This window comes from Colletotrichum higginsianum, chromosome 4, assembly GCF_001672515.1.
Source record: "Colletotrichum higginsianum IMI 349063 chromosome 4, whole genome shotgun sequence".
Classification (NCBI taxonomy): Eukaryota; Fungi; Ascomycota; class Sordariomycetes; order Glomerellales; family Glomerellaceae; genus Colletotrichum; species Colletotrichum higginsianum.
Genome location: NC_030957.1, coordinates 308,194 through 328,671, shown reverse-complemented (window position 1 = coordinate 328,671; position 20,478 = coordinate 308,194). Strand labels below are relative to the sequence as shown.

General features: G+C 56.6%; 5 protein-coding genes across 5 annotated transcripts; 1 reads left to right on the top strand and 4 right to left on the bottom strand.

Moving 5' to 3' along the window:
- Positions 1-306: 306 nt before the first annotated feature.
- CH63R_05449 (Malic enzyme) lies at positions 307-2,371 on the bottom strand (the record flags this gene model as incomplete). The annotated part of the gene is made up of 5 exons (XM_018300424.1): positions 307-1,087; positions 1,144-1,387; positions 1,452-1,748; positions 1,810-2,002; positions 2,069-2,371. 5 exons carry the CDS (start codon positions 2,369-2,371, stop codon positions 307-309), a joined length of 1,818 nt encoding a protein of 605 aa, XP_018158274.1.
- Positions 2,372-4,168: 1,797 nt separating this feature from the next.
- Positions 4,169-5,846, bottom strand: CH63R_05448 (uncharacterized protein; the record flags this gene model as incomplete). The annotated part of the gene is made up of 2 exons (XM_018300423.1): positions 4,169-5,133; positions 5,234-5,846. The coding sequence occupies 2 exons, from the start codon at positions 5,844-5,846 to the stop codon at positions 4,169-4,171; spliced, it is 1,578 nt and encodes a 525-aa protein (XP_018158273.1).
- Positions 5,847-7,959: 2,113 nt separating this feature from the next.
- Positions 7,960-11,717, top strand: CH63R_05447 (uncharacterized protein; the record flags this gene model as incomplete). The annotated part of the gene is made up of 2 exons (XM_018300422.1): positions 7,960-11,488; positions 11,548-11,717. The coding sequence occupies 2 exons, from the start codon at positions 7,960-7,962 to the stop codon at positions 11,715-11,717; spliced, it is 3,699 nt and encodes a 1,232-aa protein (XP_018158272.1).
- A 2,526-nt stretch (positions 11,718-14,243) lies between these two features.
- Positions 14,244-15,417, bottom strand: CH63R_05446 (60S ribosomal protein L23; the record flags this gene model as incomplete). Its single annotated transcript, XM_018300421.1, has 5 exons — positions 14,244-14,276; positions 14,345-14,422; positions 14,550-14,796; positions 14,890-14,937; positions 15,404-15,417. The coding sequence occupies 5 exons, from the start codon at positions 15,415-15,417 to the stop codon at positions 14,244-14,246; spliced, it is 420 nt and encodes a 139-aa protein (XP_018158271.1).
- A 2,760-nt stretch (positions 15,418-18,177) lies between these two features.
- On the bottom strand, positions 18,178-19,856 carry CH63R_05445 (FAD binding domain-containing protein; the record flags this gene model as incomplete). The annotated part of the gene is made up of 3 exons (XM_018300420.1): positions 18,178-19,242; positions 19,341-19,548; positions 19,606-19,856. The coding sequence occupies 3 exons, from the start codon at positions 19,854-19,856 to the stop codon at positions 18,178-18,180; spliced, it is 1,524 nt and encodes a 507-aa protein (XP_018158270.1).
- Positions 19,857-20,478: the final 622 nt, after the last annotated feature.

The window sequence follows — 20,478 nt, the reverse complement described above, 5'->3', positions numbered from 1 at the left end:
TTAAGTTTATATTGTCTTGCAAGATTAGAGCCTAATTATAATAGCAATCTAAATTATTAAATCAAAAACCTGTTTACACATTATAGGCTCAGCTACATGTTTTCTACCTACTCTTAGCAGTCATAATACTAAGCCAATGTCAAGATCGCAGACAGTAGTTCGAAACCAGGCTGGCTTTCTGAAGAGGAAACTGCGGGGGTTGCTGAGATTGGTATGTGCAAAATTCAAGTTGATAAACGGGGCTTGCTATTATAACCTTTACATAATGAAGCACCAGGGGCTACACCGTTCACATCACCAAAGCCTCTACCAGTTCCCAACCTTGGCCAAGCTACCTGCGACCTTCATCTCCCCCTTGGCTTCCCTACTCGCCTCGTTCAACGCAACGAGCTTCAGTGGCCGGTACTTGGGATACCACATCTGCTCGCGGATCCACTCGTCCAGGTCCTCGTCATTGTCGGGGATGCCCTTCTCTGTCGCCACGCCCTCCTCGACAGCAGCCTTGATCACGTTCCTCGCAATTCTTACGCTGACGTTCCAGACATCTTCGACCCCGGGTAGTAGAGGCTCCCTCTGGTCCTCAAGTGCGGGACTCAACGAAGCAACGCCCTGAACCGCCGCCACCAGCATCTTGTCCGTGACCAGACTCGCGCGGGAGAGTACCGAGCCAAGGCCAATGCCGGGAAAGACGACCGAGTTGTTACACTCTGCGACGTCGATCTCAATGTCCTCGCCCTCCTCGCCCCAAGGCCCAGTGACAGGCGCAAACGGCGACCCCGTCGCGACGAGAGCCTTGCCGTCGGTCCATTTGTAGATGTCCTTGGGCACGGCTTCGTGCAGGTACGTCGGGTTAGAGAGCGGGAGGATAATGGGCCTCTCGACACCCTCGGCCATGGCGCGGACGATTTCCTCAGTGAATGCTTTGGGTTTGGTGGAGGTCCCGATAAGGACATTGGGCTTGACGGTCTTGACGACCTCGAGGAGGGAGCCATCTTTTCCTTTCCATTCCGAAGAGTCTCTCGCAAAGCTCGTCTGAGCGGCAGACAGCTCGCTCTCGTTGGTCAGCAGACCGGGCCTGTCTACCAGCCTGTAATGTGTCGTTAGCAAGAATAACGCTAGTGCTTGACTGTTTCCCAAACGTACCAGATTTGCTTAGCCGCCTCCTTCTTGTCGATGTTCCCCTCGGCGGCAATAGCGTCCCGGACTTGGTCTGCGATCCCAACGCCGGCCGACCCCGCACCAAAGATGACCAGGCGCAGGTCGGAGAGTTTAAGCTTGCTCACATGCAACGCAGCCATGATTGCGGCCAGCGTCACGCAGCCGGTTCCCTGAATGTCGTCGTTGAAGCACGGGATATGAGGGCGGTATCGGTCGAGAATCCTCCTCGCTGAGTTCAAGCCAAATTCATCAGCAAAGTCGCATTGATACCGACACAGGCGCGGCCCACTTACCATTGTCAAGACCAAAGTCCTCAAAATGGATGTATGCACGCGGATACAGCCTCCTGCATGCCTTGACAAACTCATCGACAAATCGGTCGTACTTGTCTCCCCGCACACGCTTCTGACGGAGACCCAGGTATAGATCATCGTTCAGAAGCCCCTCATTGTCCGTACCGCAGTCCAGCACAACGGGGAGGGTTCTGTTGGGATGTATACCGGCGCAAACGGTTGTGAGGACGAGCTTTGCGACGGAGATCAAGACGCCGCCGACGCCTTGGTCTCCGATGCCAAGGATCTCTTCGCCATCTGCGTCTTGTTAGTTTTCTACCCCGGTCACCGAGGAAGGCAGGGAATGAATGACACGGACCGGTGACGACGATGTAGTCGATGTCCTCTGGGCGCCCCCACTGGGCGAGATCGTGATAGACCCGGTCAATGTCATTGATGTTGAGAAAGCAGCCGTCGGGCCGCCTGAAGAGATGGGAGAATTTCTGGATGGCGTCTCCCTCTGTGGGCGTGTAGACGATGCTGAACATCTCGGGAAGATTTTCTTGCAAGAGCTATTTGATCATCAGCCTCCCCTGCCTGAAATCGACCATACGACAAGGACAGAAGGCAGCACGTACGCGATAGTACAATACCTCGTTCTGCTCCTTCAAAGAAGTCAGGAAGGTGTTCTTGGCAAGGTCGTCCGGGCGGATCCTGTACTGGGCGTAGGCACGATCCAGCTGCTGCTCGAGTCTGTGCACGCTCTGCGGCAACAAGCCGGTAAGGTTGAATTCGCGGCGCTCATCCTCGGGGAAAGCAGTGCCCTTGTTGAGGTACGGCGTGTTGAGCAAAGCGCTGCCGGTGAGAGCACAGCTAATGGGGCCGCTGGTGCTCAGCGGCAGGTGGGAGAACTTTCGCTCCTGGTTGTTGTTGGATGCCATGGCATGGGATTAGACGGAGCGAGCACTGAGTATCGGTTGATATTAGACCAGGTTCAAGAACAGGTGGATGGTGAAGAGTTACGCAATGTTCAGTATGTGAAATGATCCGACGAGCAGATGCAATACGCGATACGCAAACGTGGAAAGCCAAAGATTGGAGTCCGTCTCGCTTCCTTGGCAGAGAAAGCGCTAAGCTACGGGCTACGTACATGTACATGTACTTGTATATTGACAGCTGTACAACCGCACACGGAAGGCAGGATGGGTAAGATAGCGCCTGCTCAAGCGATGCGAAGCGCCGACTGCCGAGTGACGTCAGTGTTCTTTAATGTAGAAAGAACGAACGCCTGACGGAAAGAGACACTGAAGAGGTGTCAAGCGCCGCATTGCCGGGCTGGGCGGTCCAATCCGCAAGAAGGAACCACCGGGGAACTGGGTCTCGGGCTCAGACCGAGTTCCGTTGCTTATATAATATTATGTCGACTCTCTGAGTGCTCCGAGATCTCCAACACCCTGCGGAATGACGGATCGTGTAATGAAGATGTTACTAGGTTCAGAGCAACCAGAAAAGAAAGAAAAAAAAGCATCAACAGTTCACAAGTAGCCATTGTTCTTCTTCATCAGCAAAACAAAACAAATCACGAAGCAACGAATATGTCGGTACGCCTGGAGCCTCGCCCATGTAGGAAAGAAGATGGGCATGGACTATGATGGTCCTGTTCTCTCTCGCAGCTGGTCCAAGACGCAGGACGAACACCACCGAGCAGAAGCCCGACGGCGCCCGCCTTTTGCCTTTTCCCCGTTTCAATGAAGTAATTCCAGTCCTCTCCAGAGTGCACCGCAAAACGCGGCACAAGAAGGAGACCCCCGCCGGAGCGAAGACTCGTGAGTAGCCCGAGTGACTGGGTAGATTGCTGCTGGGTTTGTTTTGCCTGTGGCATTCACGCATGTTGCATGTAGCCGTGCTTGCTGCAGATGGGTATGCTATGCTGGCAATGAATAATGCCAATCCTCATGATGTGAACAGTGAGGAGACACCCTGCCGGCTCGCTTGAGCTCTCAGCGTTCTGCGAATGTCACCCGTGCTTGCATGGTGCGCTGATCAGCGAGGTGGTGGGTGGTGTGGTGTATTGTGTGTGTGAATGTGTGTGTGAATGTGTGTGTCAAGAAGAAGAATTGGAAAGAAATTTTCTCTTTGAATTTTACGGCGGTGAATGAAGATGATGTAAGCAAGGAGGGAGGGGTGGAGGAATGGACCTCGAACCAACCCCTGACAACGGGGATTCAGGAGGACGCAACCCGGGACTGTGGGGATTAAACGCGAACGGCTGGCACCGGCTGGTCCTACTTCACCGTGTAAGTCCATCGCCGGGGCAGGCGGTCAAGCAGTTGTCAGGCCGACTTCAACAAGACGTCGCATGCAAAGGAGGTGCAACTAATAAGGCGATTCTGGATACCCTGGCAAGCCAAGCCCGTGTTGTTCGCGTTGTAAAGTTTGGTTGCTTGTCTGTACATAACTCAACAGGTGCTAAGGTGTCATACCCCTGACCCAAGTTAGAAAGATAGAGACGGGAAATGTTACGGACGTCAAGTGTGCACTGGCATCATGGAACCAGTGACCATTCGTCTTCCATGGCCGTCGCCTAGTGCAAACCCTCAACAAATATTTTCACAGAGTTTGATGACGCGTGCAGAGCTAGCTGCCCGTTGTTTTCGATTTGAATAAAAGAAACGGTATACCCGAACACCTAAGCAAAATCATTCATACACCATTGCGGCCAGTGCCATCACCACCCTTCAGATCAGGCCGGCCCGAGCCGCCTCGCCACCGCCGTCCTGCATAAGCTCCTCCATCCTTCTCTTGCCCTTACCGATGCCGCCTTCGCCGACGCCCATCCTCCTGGCGACGTATCTCTGCGCAACGACGCCCACGGCGAGGCCCAGCAGCTCCTCGATCCACTCGGCAACCCACTCGCGGGGGTCGACGCCGCCGCTCTCGACAATCTCGCGGATCTCGTCGGGGATCGACTGCTGCAGAGACGGCTCCTGGCCGTCATCGCCGCTGACGGGCGTCAACGGGTTGGAGGCGTCGAGCCAGCGAATCCACTTGGCCGGGATGGACTGGCTGATGGTCGAGTACTCGATCTCGTGAACCGGGTCCAGGCAGAAGACGGCAAAGCAGACCATGTCGTCCGCCTCATCCTGCTCGGCGACGGCCGAGGTCTCTTTCTCCTTCTCGACAGCAGCAGTGCGGGCGAACAGGGCCGAGTCGGACGTGATACCCACAGCCTGGATGGCGAGGAACAGGTCGGAGCTGCGCACCGGGTTGTCCTCGCTCAACGGCTCCGTGGCCCGTACCCTGGCCTGCTCGATGCCTCCGTGGGCACCAAAGTACTCGTTGGCGTAGCCCTCGGCGCCGGCACGACAGAGCTTTGTGCCCTCGGTCAGGCCCTTGATCAGACCAAGATCTCTGGGAGAGTCCGACTGCCGCCACCAAGGACCATCTCTCCAGCCCGCGCCACTGTCGTTAGAGTAACGCCGGCTGGTGTTTTCCTGGCCGCGTTGAATGACCATCAACTCGCCACCCTCGACCTGGGACATGACGCGCGAGAAGGTGCCGTAGATCAAGGGGTCGAGCGAGGGGTATCCGACCATGTCGTGGGTGATGTGGATGAGCAGCCGTTCGTGGGAGCTGATGGGGGGAGCGATGGTGTGGAGGATGTTCGTGAAGGTAGGGAGCGCTTGCTGGCGAAGGTTGTCTCCTGAAGACGGGTCGTCAGCAAACCGATTTGCACCAGCCAGCCCACGACGGCCTTTCAGCGCGCATTGGGGAGGAGACAAGACGCGTAGCATTGAACTTACCGAGAGCCCTGAGGCCGCCGACGTTTCCTCGCACCTGCTCGGCCCACTTCTTGGCCTCCTCGTTCTTCTGGATCTCCTTGACGGCGGCCTCTGCCTGCTTCATGGCAGCGGTGGCCGTGTTGAAGATGCCACCCCACCAGCCACCGCCAGAAACAGCGGCAGCGGCAGCGGCAGCGGAGGCAGGAACGGCGTCGGACGCAGCGGTGGTGGACGAGGGAGTCGCGGCAGACTGCTCGGCGGGCTTCTTATCGGGTTCTTGGAGATCGGAGCTGGTGGCGCTCGGAGTGAAGCTCGCGCGGAGGGATCGTGCGCTGTCGGTGGACTTGCGGGGTGCAGCCGACTTGTCGTCGGTTGTGGGCGTGACAGAGCGCTTGGGGAGGCCCTTGGCGGCGGGTTCCTTGAGACGGGGCGTGTGAGGTCGCGAAGGCTGCTCGAGATCCTTCTCGAGCTCGGCCAGGATGTCTTGGTCGGCCATGGCCTTGGAGGCGGCGGTGGTGGGCTTGGGCTTCTTCTCGAGCGACTTCTTGGGGGCAGCAGCGTTGTCGCCGATGCCCTCGAAGAGATCGTCGATATCGTCGCCGGCGGCAGCAGGCTTAGTCTTCTTGGAAGCCATGGTGGGCGGTGACGATGCGAAATGTGTTAGTTGGAGGTGATGTTGTTGCGGGGCAGACGTCACAAGCAGCGGCAGCAGTAGTAGTAGCAGTAGCAGTAGCAGTAGCAGCAGCAGCCGAGTAGCACCAGTGAGCGGGATGGGATGCACTCGGCGAAGCTGAGTCAGGTGACGCTAGGGAGGCTCCAAGCTGGCTTGAAACAAGAGCTCAAAGTAACAACAGATCTGGGGAAAGAACCGGCGGACAGTGGAGGTCGGATAGCAATGAGGGCAAAGTGCTAGCTTGGTAACACAGGCAATTGACGTGTTGATAAGTTGGCGTAGGAAGTAAGTGATACTGTAATCGTCGAACCTGGGGAGCTCTTGAATTCACTGAACTCACCTACTTACAGTTCACTCCTAACTCTCTGTGGCCTGGAGACAAGACAGACAGACATGCATCATCAGGGACGGGACATGCATCAGGCGGAGAGGGACGGATGTGCACTAGTCTTTATATGGAATAGTCTCTTCTGGTGCTCACCTATTGGCCGACTTGACCCAGGCCGCGCGAATGAAAAGCATGCCTTGTGGGTCAGTGGGGCTACTCACACACACACACTCCCTCTCTCTCTCCGTCTGATGTGGCCATTTCACCTGTTTTTTCTTGTTAGTGCTCCCTCTCACCTGGATAGGTACTTCCAGCCCAGCAGCAGTGCAATGGTTCTGCAAGAGTGCCGACTCTAGGTTGCTCACACACCGGATGTCCTCGCTGTAGCTCACTGTAGCTCCCTGTAAATGACTGCTTCATCGTTTGATACCTAGGTAATTACAGAGAAGTTCGGGTTAGGGATACGTACTTCCCAAGCTCCCCCTTCCCTTCCCCCCTTGTACCCACGTACCGGACCGTATTTTTATTTCTTGGTGTTTTTCGCCATGTCTCCCTCTGCGTCTCCGTCAGAGTCTGTCTCCCTATGCTGGCGTGCTATGCTGGCCCAGGCGTGTGGCTGGCTCGGAAAAGACTAACAGCCAATACCAGTGCAGCAAGAAACCCCCCCAAAGGCAAAGGGGCCCAGTTCGTGCCATTCTTGCTTTGCCTTGCCTTGCCTTGCCTTTGCCTTTGCCTTGCTGCTCTCTCTCTGCCTTGCCCTGGCATTTCCCCCATCGACCCCCAAAGCTGCCAGACGGAACGACAGACGACGGAACAGACAGTCAAGAGTAAGGCGGACGGACGGACGTGGCCGGTAAAAACCGAGAATTGCAAGCCCGAAAGACAGCCTTCTCCGATCCCCACTGGTGTCCAGCAGCAGCAGTAGCAGTAGCAGTAGCAGCATCTCATCTCAGCAACAAGACCGGAAGGGGCCAGCCAGCAACAAACCAGAATCACGGCCTGTTTTTCCATGCCAGATATCCCCCGTCAACAACCATCCGGCCCAAGAAAAATCATTGTCGCCATTGCCCCCGTCTCTCTGGCTTCCTCTCGACGCCTTTTTCGTTTGCTCTAGCTGTCGCGCAGACCATCTCTGATCGTGGGCCCTATTCCGCCCATCAAACTGGCCACCAGCATCCAAAAAAAAAAAAAAAAAGACCAAGCAAGGCCTGTTTACCTTTGCTCTTTCACTCTGTCTCTGTTTCCTCTCTCTCAGCAGCTCAGGCACAGACAGACAGACTCAGTCAGACGGACAAGTCACTCACATTTCCACTCTCACTCTCACACATAACACGCACGCACATACACACAATACCTCATCTCAGTCAACCCACATCACCACTTGTATCAATTCCCGGTTTGCCCCGTACGTACTCACATACTTTCACCTCCTCCGCCGCTTCTTCTTTGCCTTCCCCCTTCTTCCATATCGCCTCTCACCAAACCTTCCGCCAAAGCCGCATCGGAGGAGATTGAAGAGGAAGAAGAAGAAAAAAATATCCGGCTTCACTCTTGCACAGCCCATCACTTATTCCAAAGGTGTGCCCCCGAGTCCGTTCAACTGAATGACTTCTCTCCCTCGCCCGGCATTTCATTGCGGCACCACATCTTCATCACCGTCAACATATCCCGTCTCCGTAAGCCAGGTCACCTGTTTTACTTGGACCGCCTCATCACACGACGACACACTCGCCCTTCCGCGAAACCATGGACCAGCGCTCTCGTGGCGGCCGTCCCCATCGTCGCAAAACTCTTCCCACCTCAGGCGTCCAGTCTGATACCAGCGCCAGCGCCGGCGCCGAGTCGACCTCGACCTCGACCATCATGACGCGCTCACCCCCCGTTGCCGCGTCCCGCACTCCCCAGACGGCGCCTCAACAACGCCGCACCGCCAAACCCATTCCCATGAGCACCCCTTTTAGCCTCCGTTCCTCGCCCTCTACCGGCGGCCTCTCCGGACCCGGCGGCAAGACGGCTCTTAGAAAGAGGTCTCGCACTGGATTCGATGGCGCCGCCGATGAAGAGGACGAGACCTATCGCAAGGGCCCGCACACTTTGAGGAAGCGTGCCAAAATTGACTACTCGGCCGCCGACTTTGAGGATGAGCTGCCAGAGATTGCCATCCCCGCCCCGCGTACCGCCACCCGCAAGAGACGTGCAGACAGCGAGGTCGCCGACGACGAGTACTCCACGCCCACGGCCCAGAAGCGGCGTGCCACCTCGCGAGACTTTTCCGTCGCCAGCGCTACCGCCGCCGCCCGCCGGAGAACCCCTGCCCGCAGGAGCGTCGTCGAACAGCAGCAGCAGCAGCAGTCTTTTTACTCTCAGCCATCCGACGAGGACGTCGTCAAGGACACTATCGAGGTCGTTGGCGACTCTTCGGACCTGGTGAGCTCCGATGATGCCTCGGACCATGAAGAAGACGTGAAAGACCAGCCGGGTCGTATTCCTCATAACAAAACACACCCGCAGCAGTCCTCTTCGCCCACCCAGCACCGCAAGGCCCAGGACGTCCATCAGCCCGTCTCCCCTACTGACCAGAGAGTCATCAAGCAGGACGATGGACGGTCGAGCCAGGCCCGGGACGTTGTTGTCGCTTCCGACACGAACTCCGGTCCCATCATTGTACATCCTCGGCCTATCCGCATCACCCAGGCTACCATTATAAGTAGTGCTGGTACGCGCCCAGATCCCGAGCCAGTGCCAGCGCCAGCGCAGCGCAATCAGTTCTCGGAAGATTTTTCATTTAAACCAAAGAGAGAGGTCAGCTCTCCCGTGCGTCCTACCGACTCCATTCCGCAGAGAACGGCGCTGCCGGAAGCTGCTGAGGAATCGTCGTCGTCTACTGGGCCTGCTGTGCTTCTCGGCTCACAGGAAAACTCCGCTCCGGCTGTCGCTGAGAACCACGTTGCCGCCGCAGCTGCAGCTGCCCCCGCCACCAGCGACCACCTCGCTGCTGCACACCCTGCTGAAGAGACGCTGTTACAACCCGTCCGTCAACAAGATGCTCATCATGAGGCACTTACCAACGGCCACGTTGAAGCCATCGAGTATGACCTGCCACCTCATTCCCAACCACCACAAAGCGCTCAGCCGCCTGCTGCGACGCACGGTGCCGAAAGTCGCGGTGTCGACGTCACCGAGTCATTCACCTCCGAACATGGAGAATCATCTAGACTCAAAGACGAGATGGACGTTGACGCCGCGGAGGAGCTTGATGCGGAAATGCAGGATGATGCGTCCATCGTCCAACAGCCTAAGGCGGCCTCCCCGCAACCCACATCCGTCCCAAAGGCGGCCAAGAAACGATATGCATGGTCCCACCTCACTCCCTACATCGACGGCGAATATGTCACCCATTCTATCTACCCCGTCACGGTAGAAGCCTCGGCGCCGACCTCGAACGCCGACGCTGCTGAGACTGCCGGTGACGCCGACAATGCCGAGCAGGCCGACCCCAATGCCGACTACAAACATGTCGAAGTTGATGCGGAAGACGATGGCAATGCCGACGCCGAAGGTGAAGTAGACGATGTCGACGCCGACGCCGAGAACGACGAGGATCTCGCCAACGACAGCCAGGGCCAGCAACTGTCCCAGGGCTCGGCCTACAACTCTGCGGCCCCTACTCCTGCTCTTACGCCCCGTCAAGGCTCGCCGGTGCTGCCCGCTGCCGTCACCGGTACGACCACGCCGGCCCCGCTCATGCCCAAGCAGCTCTTCCGCAAGCAGTACAAATTCAAGAAGATCAGAGACCCCTCCGAGTTCGCCGCTTTCCTGAAAGACACCAAGGATCTTTCTGACGATGAGCTCTGGTACATCTTGGAGAGGGCCAACGAATGCCTTGTCGCTTACCAGGAGGAGTACAAGAAGTGCACCAGGGTCGTCGATGATCAGGAGAATGCCCAACGTCGTGCAGTCCAAGATGCCGCCTTTGAAAAGAAGACTGCCGACCTCAACGCCTTCGCCAAGGTAGACTCGTATATCGAAAAGGACTTTGAAGTGCAGGGCTCCCGAGCAACGATCAAAGAGAAAGACGCCGGAATCCTCGAGCAACGCTGGCAGGACAGAGTCATGGCCAATGCCTATGGCTTCGAGTACGACCCTCACCCGAACAAAATCGGCAACCAAGACCCCGGCGCGCAGCGAGAGGGCGGCGGAGAGGGAGGTCGACAGCTCCGAAGCCAGCCGCAGGCGAGTGCCAAGGCCGCCGAGGGCGATGGGGTCATTGTCTCGGGCAAGAGAACGCGCAACCCCCCCAAGTTGTTCGACGGTGTGTTACAGGATGACCATCGTGCAGCAACTCCCGGGAGTAACAAGCCTGTTCTCAAGAAGAGAGGCAGAGCCGCCGCGGCCGACAGGGCGGCTGCCTCGCAAGAGCAAGAACCGGAGCCAGAGGCAGAGCCTCAATCAACCTCGCCGGCCAAGCCTGGGCCACGGAAGAGAGGGCCGAGGGGCAGGAAGGCCGTCGTGGTGGTCTCCGAGCCCGGATCGCCTGTGCCCGAGGAAGAGGCCAGTGCTACGCCCCCCGAACCAGAGCAGACGCAACCTCCCAAGCGCAAGCGTGGCCGCCAGCCAAAGTCGGCGGCCGTCGTAGTCGAAGAGCCCGAGCCAGAGTTCGAACCCGAGCCGGAGTCAGAGGAGCAGAAGAAGCCGACCCCGAAGCGCGGTCGCGCAGCCAAGAGACGAAGCAACGGCCACGTCGCAACTGCTACGGAAACGACGGACGAGTCTCGCCCCACCTCGTCTTCTTCCAACGCCACCATCTCAGACGACGGCTCTACCTATGGGCTGCGTCAGAACAAGCGGCAGCGGAACTGGAAAGAAGAGGCGGACACCGTCGAAGAGGAGCCCGAGGCACCACCCCCGCCGAAGAAGGCGCGCATCATCCGGATCCACCGGAAACAGAGCGCGCCGGAGCTGGCGCCCAAGAAGACGGCGTCGGAGAGGATTCTCAACGAGCTCCACGACTTCTCGGCCTCGTCTACCACGCCAGGCTCTCCCCGTTTGACGGTGTCCTTCAAGCTTATAGGAAAGGACCAATGGACCCTCAAGCCCGCGGCATCACCGCGCCAGACATCAACCGACGTGAGCGAGTACAACCTTTCGACGCCTCGACCGGCACCGGTCTCGGCACCCGTGTCAGCAAAGTCCTCTGCTCCACCTAGTCAGGCTGGAGAAGAGAAGGACTACTCCACCATGACCAAGTCGGAGAAGATGTCGGCCTCGATGAAGAGTAAGTCGACAGCAGTCCAGCATACCCGTTGTATCATGTCACTAACACTCTCGTCACAGAACGATGGCTCAACGGCAGCATGCAGGGTGCCGTCAACAAGAGAAAGGCCACTCTTGCCGCGAAGAAGCAGGCTGCCGCCCTCGCAGAGGCGCAAGCGGCACAAGCAGCCCAGCAAAAGGCGATGTCGTTCCAGCAGATCGGACCGTTCCCTGCGGGTCCGGCCCAGTAACAAACACACACCACACCATAACACTACAATCTACCCATGTATCGTCACAAGAGACATCGGAATAAGGCAACAAAAGGCCATATGAATTCGGTCGAGAATTTCGGTCGAGAATGACAAAAAACGGACACACGAGAGCCACGAACACCATTACTTAGCATTGATGCTTCCTCACAGAGCACTCCTTCTTTTTTCTCCCTCATTTTCTACGGTTATCATCAGCATTATATACCCATTCGCATGACAATAGTCGCATCCGGATGGCATGGACGCGGCGAGGCAAGGGCAAAAACACGGACGGCCTGCGTCCACCACAACCTTTTTGATCGCCTTTCTCATTTCTCGTTTGTCTCGGGACAGCACATACGGCAAGGGTGAGACGACTATGGGGCCGCTGCTTTCTGTCTCTCACCATCAGCATCGGGAAGCGAGGGCATCCATCCAGTTTTATTCTTCTTCTTTTTATTCTTGTTCTTCTTCAGCCTCTCCTTGGGGAAATTGGAAACCAAAAAATCGCGGCGGTACGAATCTAGCATCGAAAAAACGGACGGACGGGCGACAAAACTCCTCCACTCTCGGAATTGGACGAGGGGGGTTTGTTATACGGCTGTCTGTGTCTTACCACATTGTTTCTATCTTGTGTTTTTACTTCTCTTTCCTCTTTACTTTCTTTCCTTCTTCTTGATTTCCTTGGTCCCCGTGCGACGAACACGACTTCGTTTGGCGGGCGCGGCTCAAGCCTTGGGCCGTTTGGAGAGCCTATGGGAATTCGAGATCGCGTCGAGGAGTCGAGTCGTGTGCACTCACTGAGTCTCCGGGACAGAGAGAAAGAGAGAGTGTGTCCCACACTGAGGCAGCTTGTGATGAGAAACTCGTTTTTGTTCCTGCGATGGACATTGCCTGGATTGCTCGTGTGAGGGACGGTGGCAGCGATCTAGACTCGAGACTCGTATGGAAATTGAACGTGGTGCCGTGCCTTGTCGTGCCTAAGCCGTGCCGTGAAGCTGTGAGGTTATCTGTGACGTTTGTTCATGGTGGTGAGCTGGGTGACACCGCTGCACCTGTCACCAACTCGGGCGGCATGGTATGCTTGGGTTGTTGTACCGGTGTCTCCCATCAGGAAGCCCGTCGTAGCGTATGAACAGCTTGGGCTTTGGTTTTGACTGAGATGACGGGGGAACCAACTCGAATTTTATTTGATTTTTCCCCGCCATGGCCCTTTGACTTGCAACTTTGCATGTCACGAAATTTGGGAACGCCACTTCGGAAGATCCTCTCGATGATCGCGATGAGGAAATACCGGTTTTCAAGGACTCCGAAGGGTTGCGGTGCCGTGTGCCCTCCGTCCGCATCATCATCATCATCAAGTTCAACACCATTCTTGTTTGGATCGGCGCGTAACGAGCGGTAACCTGGAGAGCCGGTCGCTTCCTTTCCCCCCCACTCCCAAAACATTATTAAAAAATTTGGCCCGGTGTGCTTCACAAGTCTCAGTAGCCAAAACCCAGTTCAGTGCGATTACATCCAGTGCGATTCTAACCCAGCCCGACCGAAAACGCTCCCCTGGCATCGTCGATGGCTTCCCGGGTAGCCGATGGCGTGGTATCGGTGCGTCCACTGCTCGTCAAGGGTTTAGTTGCGACTTAGACATATACAGTGACGGATGGAAGGGGCATTCGCCGTCTAATATATGCAAGATTAACCAGACCGAATCATTCTTCCGTATAAGTTGTGCATGTTAGCAAGGTGGCTTGCTGCGAGTAGCGCGCACTAACAGTGCCAAGGAAAATAAATAGAAGGGAAGGTTGGCAATCTTCTTGATACTCCCTTTTATAATGCCCATTGTCCTGGCTACACTGCAATTTTAACCCCCCCGGGGGCTCCATATGCATCAGACCTTCAGCCAGCGTCCTACCTGTGTAACCATCGAATTGAGGCAAAAGGCAGCCAATACGATTAAAGATCCAAACAATCGGCTAGTCCATTTGCAAAGGATTCAACAGCCCCAGCCACACTTACGTAATGCCGAGCCCCTCGAGTCGAATCAAGCCTCACCAGACAAGGAACAGATATGGGACAGATGAGAAGGCCGCATAGCGACAACAGGGGGACGGCGAAGAGGGGACAAGAATTGTAACGTGCGCAAAGAATCGGATTTTTGTATCTCTCCTGTATGCGAAATGCCTGGTATGAAGCTTCTTTCCCTTTACACGCCACAGCCGAAAAATGCAGAGCCCTGCCAGTTCCAGCGAGGAAACTAAAAAGAAAAAATGAGACCGGGCCAAAAACAGCAACCCTCTTGTTCTGATTTGGTTCATGTTTTGTTCATCACCCCCCTTCCTTTGCTCCGCCCCCCCTTCCGCGACTAAGGGAAAATGGGGTTTCTTCAAGGGAAGGGGTCGGGTTGAGGAGGGGAAAGTTTGGTGGTGATGTATGTCCCATTTGGTTTCGCACCGGTTGACCTAATCCGTAGCCATAACGTCGTCCTTTTCGCCCTTTTGTTTCTTGACTTTGTGAAAGAAAACTCCTTTACATAACGACACCGGAGTTGCTGGCAATACGCTGGAGAGGTGGTAACGTCAGCCGCTGTGGGAATAAACTGGCAAGGCTGTGGGGAGAGAGAAACTTACGGGCCAGAGCTCAGCAGCCTCCTTACCGACGGGGCCGGTGATGGCGGAGCCCTTCATCTCACCCTTGGGGTTGACGATCTGTTGTCATTTTGTCAGCATGCTTCGTTTCCTTCGACTCGCGACGCTGCCCGATTGGCCGGACTCGCACAGAGGCAGAGTCCCGACGCCCCATCGGCGCGCCGCATTCGGCATCGGCACTACTTACGACACCAGCGTTGTCCTCGAAGTACAGGAAGACACCGTCGAAGCGCTTCCAGGGCTTGGACTGGCGGACGATGACGGCGGGGTGGACCTTCTTGCGGAGCTCAGGCTTTCCCTTCTTGACGGTGGCCATGACCATGTCACCGACACCACCGGCGGGCAGTCTGTTGAGGCGGGCACCGATACCCTTGACGGAGATGATGTAAAGGTTACGGGCACCAGAGTTGTCGGCGCAGTTCATGACGGCACCACTGCAAAATCAAACAAGTCAGCCAGGGGTTCCTTCGGAGCGCATCCCTCTCGTTCGGACGAGAGGACGCCTGATAGGGAGGGGGGTTTCGTACACGGGGAGACCGAGGGTCATCTTGAGCTTGCCACCGGGGGCACCACGCCTGTGGAAAAAAACTGGTCAGCATTTCCACGTCGCAGTCTTCATCATCTTCGTTTCCTCTTTCGACGGGCGCGGCATCGAGTCGTGGCGGCAGTCGGCGGGGCGGGGCGGTTGCAGGAAATTTTTCTCCTCTTCCAAAGAATCGAAATATTGAAAACCCTCTCGAATTGTCGCGGCTGTGTTGTAGTCCACCTCTCGCGGTCGTGTCCCAAAAAAAAAAAAAAACCCCAACCCAGGAAGACCTATGCCTCCGGTTCCCTCATGTCGAAAAGGTCCCTTCTCTTTTTTCCCTTGCGTCGTTCGTGCGTCGTGTGTGTCGTGTTGGAGCGCCCGCCCGCATCGCCTTGCCGAGTATGCATCCCGCCCTCTCCCACCACCCAACGGCGGCGGGAGGGCGCGGGAGAAGTCGAGAGGATCGCGCCGTCGAGGATTCGGAACATTCAGAACGGCGAGACGAGGTCACTTACGAGAGTTTGGCCATTGTGTCGGTTTTGGGGTGTCGGATTCAACAACGGGGCTGGCTGGAAGGGTTAGATGGCGGACGTGGAATCGTGCAGTGGTAGACGCGGGAAATTTCACGACTTCAGTGTGTTTTCGATTTCGTGAGTGGGTCCACCCGGGAGAGAGGGAGAAACCCTACGATTTTTCGGGGGGAGGAAGCGAGGCGACTTATCTTATCGTCACGTGAGTACTGGGTGGTGTCCGGCTTACTTATGCACATGCCCTGTCAACGTGCACCAGCCACACCTGCACTATTGTGGCGCTGTTCATCGCAGACTTGACTGGCAAGTAGAAGTCAGTGTCGTCTTTGCGCTTACTTGAGGTATGTAAGTGAGTAGCTGAGGTCGGTTCTCGGATGCAATAACATGTGCCTGGCGGCTGTTGCATGATATCCTAGCCCTTTTGATGTGGTTGTATATTACGGGCATAATTGCCCTTGAAAGAATTGTTAAATGTGCGTAGTCTTGCCCGATATCAACTCCAAGTGCCTCTTGACCGATCCAACCAGCCTTCCATCAGGTATCTCGTGTTATAGCCCAACAAGTTCAAGGCCTTGCACTTGAATTATCCTTAGGTTTTCTGGGGAGATTATGGGACCAAAAAGCCGGTGGCCTACAAATATTTTGAATGGCAGCACCGACAAGCAGAAACAATTGCAAATGAGAACGGTAGTCGCATTGAATAAATGCATCTTCGTCAACAGAAATTCGTTCTGACACCAAGTAGACCAGTGTCGGAGTCACAACACACCGATACTCATTACCCAAGATGATCACTCCGAATTACAAAGGGCTCATGTCTTGCTAATGGCGTGTTTCTCCCCTTCCTTAACCCTGCCCCCCCCTCCCCCGAAGAGGTCTTTTATGCCCCTCCACAGTCATCTCAACATCTTCGGCACCACCAACATCAGCACCAAGCTCGTCTTCCTCCGGAACCAACTTGTCCTTGAGAGCTCCCTGCCATAGCTTTCCCACCCCTTCGCGTCCCACCTATCCATCCAAACCCCGAGTCCGGAGCCCGCCAGCCTCGTCGCGATGGGACACAGCGCCTCTGTCCCTCTTATCGCCAAGAGCCGGATATCCCAGGCGTGCAACATCACGCCGAGAACGGCGAGGGCGCAGTGTACGATCGCCGCGAGCTCCAGCGATGTAGGTGGTGGGAGTTGCTGGCTGGATGACGCAGACGAATTCCGAGCAGCGTCCGTGCCGAAGGGACGTGAACATATTCCCCGAGGATCGTCTTGCTAGAGTCGTCATTTTTGACATTTCTCAAGGTTTTTTGATCTATGTTTTTGGCGATTGAACGCTGGGCTGTTTGATTGAAACGTTTTGATCGGTGTAGAGTGTTGGGCTTGCTGGCTGATGCTTTTCGGATGATCACCAACATACCACGTATCTCAGGTACTAGAATGATGTCTTGAGTCCGGTATAAAACGAAAAGGAAATCGAGGCTATTTGTTTTGATCAAGTACCTGTCAAGTCGTGGTTCTCCGACCCTAGACATGGCTGAGGCCCCCAGCAATTTCGTCTTCGCCAACACTAAAGTCCTTCACACAGCATGACATCTAGCTGCCTAAATCCCACGAGCCACGATCGACAAACCACGATCAGAATCAGCATTGCCCCTCTCCTGAGCTTCAAAAGGTGACCTACCTCCCCCTCGCCCACCTCATCCCCTCCTCCGCCACGAAAGCCCCCAGTGCCGCGCAACAACCCCAGGCAAAAACCTCATACGCCAACGCCCATATCCTCCGGAGCACCATCCACCGCAGCATGCGGAAGCAGTCCCAGCGACTCAGCTCCACCTTCCATCCGGGCGGGTACCAGTCCGGCACGGGCGGGTCGGCGGGGCACCACATGGCGCGGCCGTCGGCGTCGGAGACGAGGTAGGCGACGCTCCTGAGGGTGAGGGCGGCGACGTAGGCGACGTAGGCGAGGTAGACGCCGCAGACGACCTCGCGCGCCGTGAGGAGGCCGGGGTTGCGGACGAGGTGAGCCACGCGGGTCGCCGTCTCGAAACGGGTGTAGGGGCGGCGGGAGACGCGGCCGTCGATGATGGAGGGCATGGCTGCGCGGTTGGTTCGAGGAAGTGAAGAGGGGGGCCTACGTTGATGGGGATTGATGGTTTGACGGGGAACCTGGCGGAGCACCCGGGGCAAGAAGAACCGAAAGCGTTTGAGGGTTCACGGGAGGAGGAATGACTCCATGCGACGAGGAACAACCGCGAGACCGGGGGGAAGGGGCGGGTGATGGATGGTGTTCGAATGTTGCAGGATGCCCAGGGCTTTTTGGCTCGCAACCATGCGAGATTATTGACCCCACCGGCCCAAACCAGGGATCACATCTTGGGTGCCTAGTGCCTTCGTCAGCGGGCATGTCGGCTGGAAAGGCACAGCACTAAGAAGGGCCTGCAGAGTGTTGCCATGTTGCCTAGTTACCTGAGTAGGCTCTATATGCCATCGAACTTCACACACTTGTCTACCCGAGCACGAACGCAAGAATGACACATTTCATAACGAGGAGACCTGCATTGGATACTGGGTATCTAAAGTAGAAGAAAACGGGTTAGACCAAGTGAGAGACTGCCTCAAGGTCTACCGAGACAGGTGTGAATGGTGTGAATGGTATGAATCCATGGACCGACGTCACAAAACCAAGAAGAGCGAAAACGCCAAAACCCATCCCGTGATGAGTGGAAGTCTCAAGGAGTCAAGCAGACGCCATGAACTCCCGGCTTCATCCTAGCTGTCGCCGCCTTTTGGATCGCTGCCGTTGGAATCGCTGCTGCTACCGCTGCTACCGTTGCCGCCGCCACTGCCGGGACTGCTCGCCGCTGGCTCGGCGTCCTTTGCGTTCGCATCGGGCCGCACGCTCTGCGGGTTGGAAAAAAGGTCCTCGGGGTCCCATGTCGCCTTGATGCGCTGCAGCGCCGGCAGGTTGGCCCCCCAGTACTTCTCCTGCGCGTTCTCGAGCGTCGGGTCAACGTACCCGGCATAGGTGCTGAGCTCGTTCGGACTGGCCTTGCGGATCGTCTCGGCGACACCCGCCATAAACTCCTTGGTCTTGGTGCTCAGCGTCGGGAGGCCGACGCCGTAGCCCTGGCAAAACATGATCTTGTCGCGGTGGCGGTAGGCGGTGGCGTTCATCGGCACATCGTTGATGGCGCCGCCCGTCACGTCGAAGATGAGAAACCAGATCAGCGTGCCGCGGTCGACCTCGTCAATGTAGTCCATCAGAGCCTGGATGCCATCCTCGGCCAAGAGGTCGTCGCGCGTGAAGGCGAGACTCTTGGCCGTGAAGGGGGACTGGACCTCGCTGAGCCAGAGGGCCGCGTCCTGCGCCTTCTGTGCCACGTCGCCGAGCCAGTCGTTGACGACAACCGAGACCTTGCCCTTGGGGATCCTGTCCGGAATGCCCGTCTCCTTGAACTCGTCTTCGGTGCCGTAGAAGGTAGCCGTGATAGCGACGCCGAGCTCCTGCATGACGAACTCGCTGCTGAAGCGGCGGTCGAGCGCCGGGTCAGAGATGAGGTCTTGCCACTGCTTGAAGACGGGGGCGAGGTCGCGGTGCTTGGAGAAGGTGATGGAATACGAGTACTGCACGATGTCACCGGGTTCCGGGTGGGTCCGCATGACAAACTCGGTGATGACGCCGAAGCCGGCGCCGGCGCCCTTGAGGGCGAAGAAGAGATCCGAGTTCTGCGTGTCACTGGCGCGCTGGATTTTGCCGTCGGCCGTGACAACTTCGACCTCAACGACGTGGTCAAGGCAGCTTCCCCACATGCGTGAGCTGGGACCGAGACCGCCCTATTGTGTTGGTGGTCTTGCGTCAGCACGGCGTGGTCATCGTAAGACGTATCGTCACCGGACAACTGTCCCCCCTTGATGTTTTTTCTGAGACTTACGATAGTTGCATGGCCGCCAATGCCCACACCGGGACACGTGCCGTGGGCCATGGCGCGTTTCCCGTTGTCGTGCAATTTCTCGGTAACGTCGTGCAGCCTGTGGCCTCCACCGATGGTTGCTTGCCAGGTATCCGTGTCCATCGAAAAGTGCTGAAAGTTGACAAGATCGATGACTAGGGCGCCGTCAGTGCCACCGAGGCCGAAGTTGCTGCGATGAAGCAGGTTAGCCAACTATGAAAATAGGGAAAAGGGCCGTCATACGTACGCATAAGAGTGGCCTCCCGATTTGGCCTGGACCTTGACGTTGTTTTCTGCGGCGCATTTGACGAAGCCGGCGACATCCTCGGTAGTCTTTGGCCGGGTGACGGCAATGGGTTCGACGGCTATGTCAAGGTTGTACGGCTTCACCCAGTTGATTTGGAAGAGGGGATCGTTGGGATAGCCGACGCAGGACGAACGGCCGTCACAGACGTTGTTGAGGCATGTCGCCAACGGGCTGCTGGGCTTCTGTCCCATGTCTGTCGACACGTGTGGAAATGTCGATGGTGAGGGAACAAAAGACGATATGCTGTGGATGGGTAAAGGGTGTGTCGGCAGTTCAAAATGGAAGGGGGAAGCGGTCCCTCGGCGTTTATACGTCGTGCCTCGTCTGCTAATTTACGGATATTGGTGTACTGAATCGTCCATCCCCCCATTTGGATATACTTTCCAGCAATGGATGATGATCGGCCAGGCTCATATTGCCCGAACACGTTGGGAGTGTCCGGACCACAATTATGATGGTCCCCCGTTTCCTGCCCGTCAAAGACCGGCCAGGGCCATCATCATCCATGGCACAAATTCAAGAAAACGGTCGAGGCATACTGAAAGATGGCCAATGATGCGTCGCCAGCAGTGAGGAAGGTCGCCAGCAGTGAGGAAGGTCGCCACCGCTCCCGGTTTCCCTTGTGCGGCGAGAGAAAATCGCAAAGGCTGCTTGCTCCTCTCCTCATTCTCACCTGGCACGTCATCCGCCATGGCCCTGTCCCGGCTCCTCGTGCCTGGCAAGCATGGCACTGGTGATCTCCCTTGTCGGACCAGTCACCGTAGCGCGCGTGGTTCGTGGGAATGGCAGGACCAAGCTTGTTTAGCGGGGGGC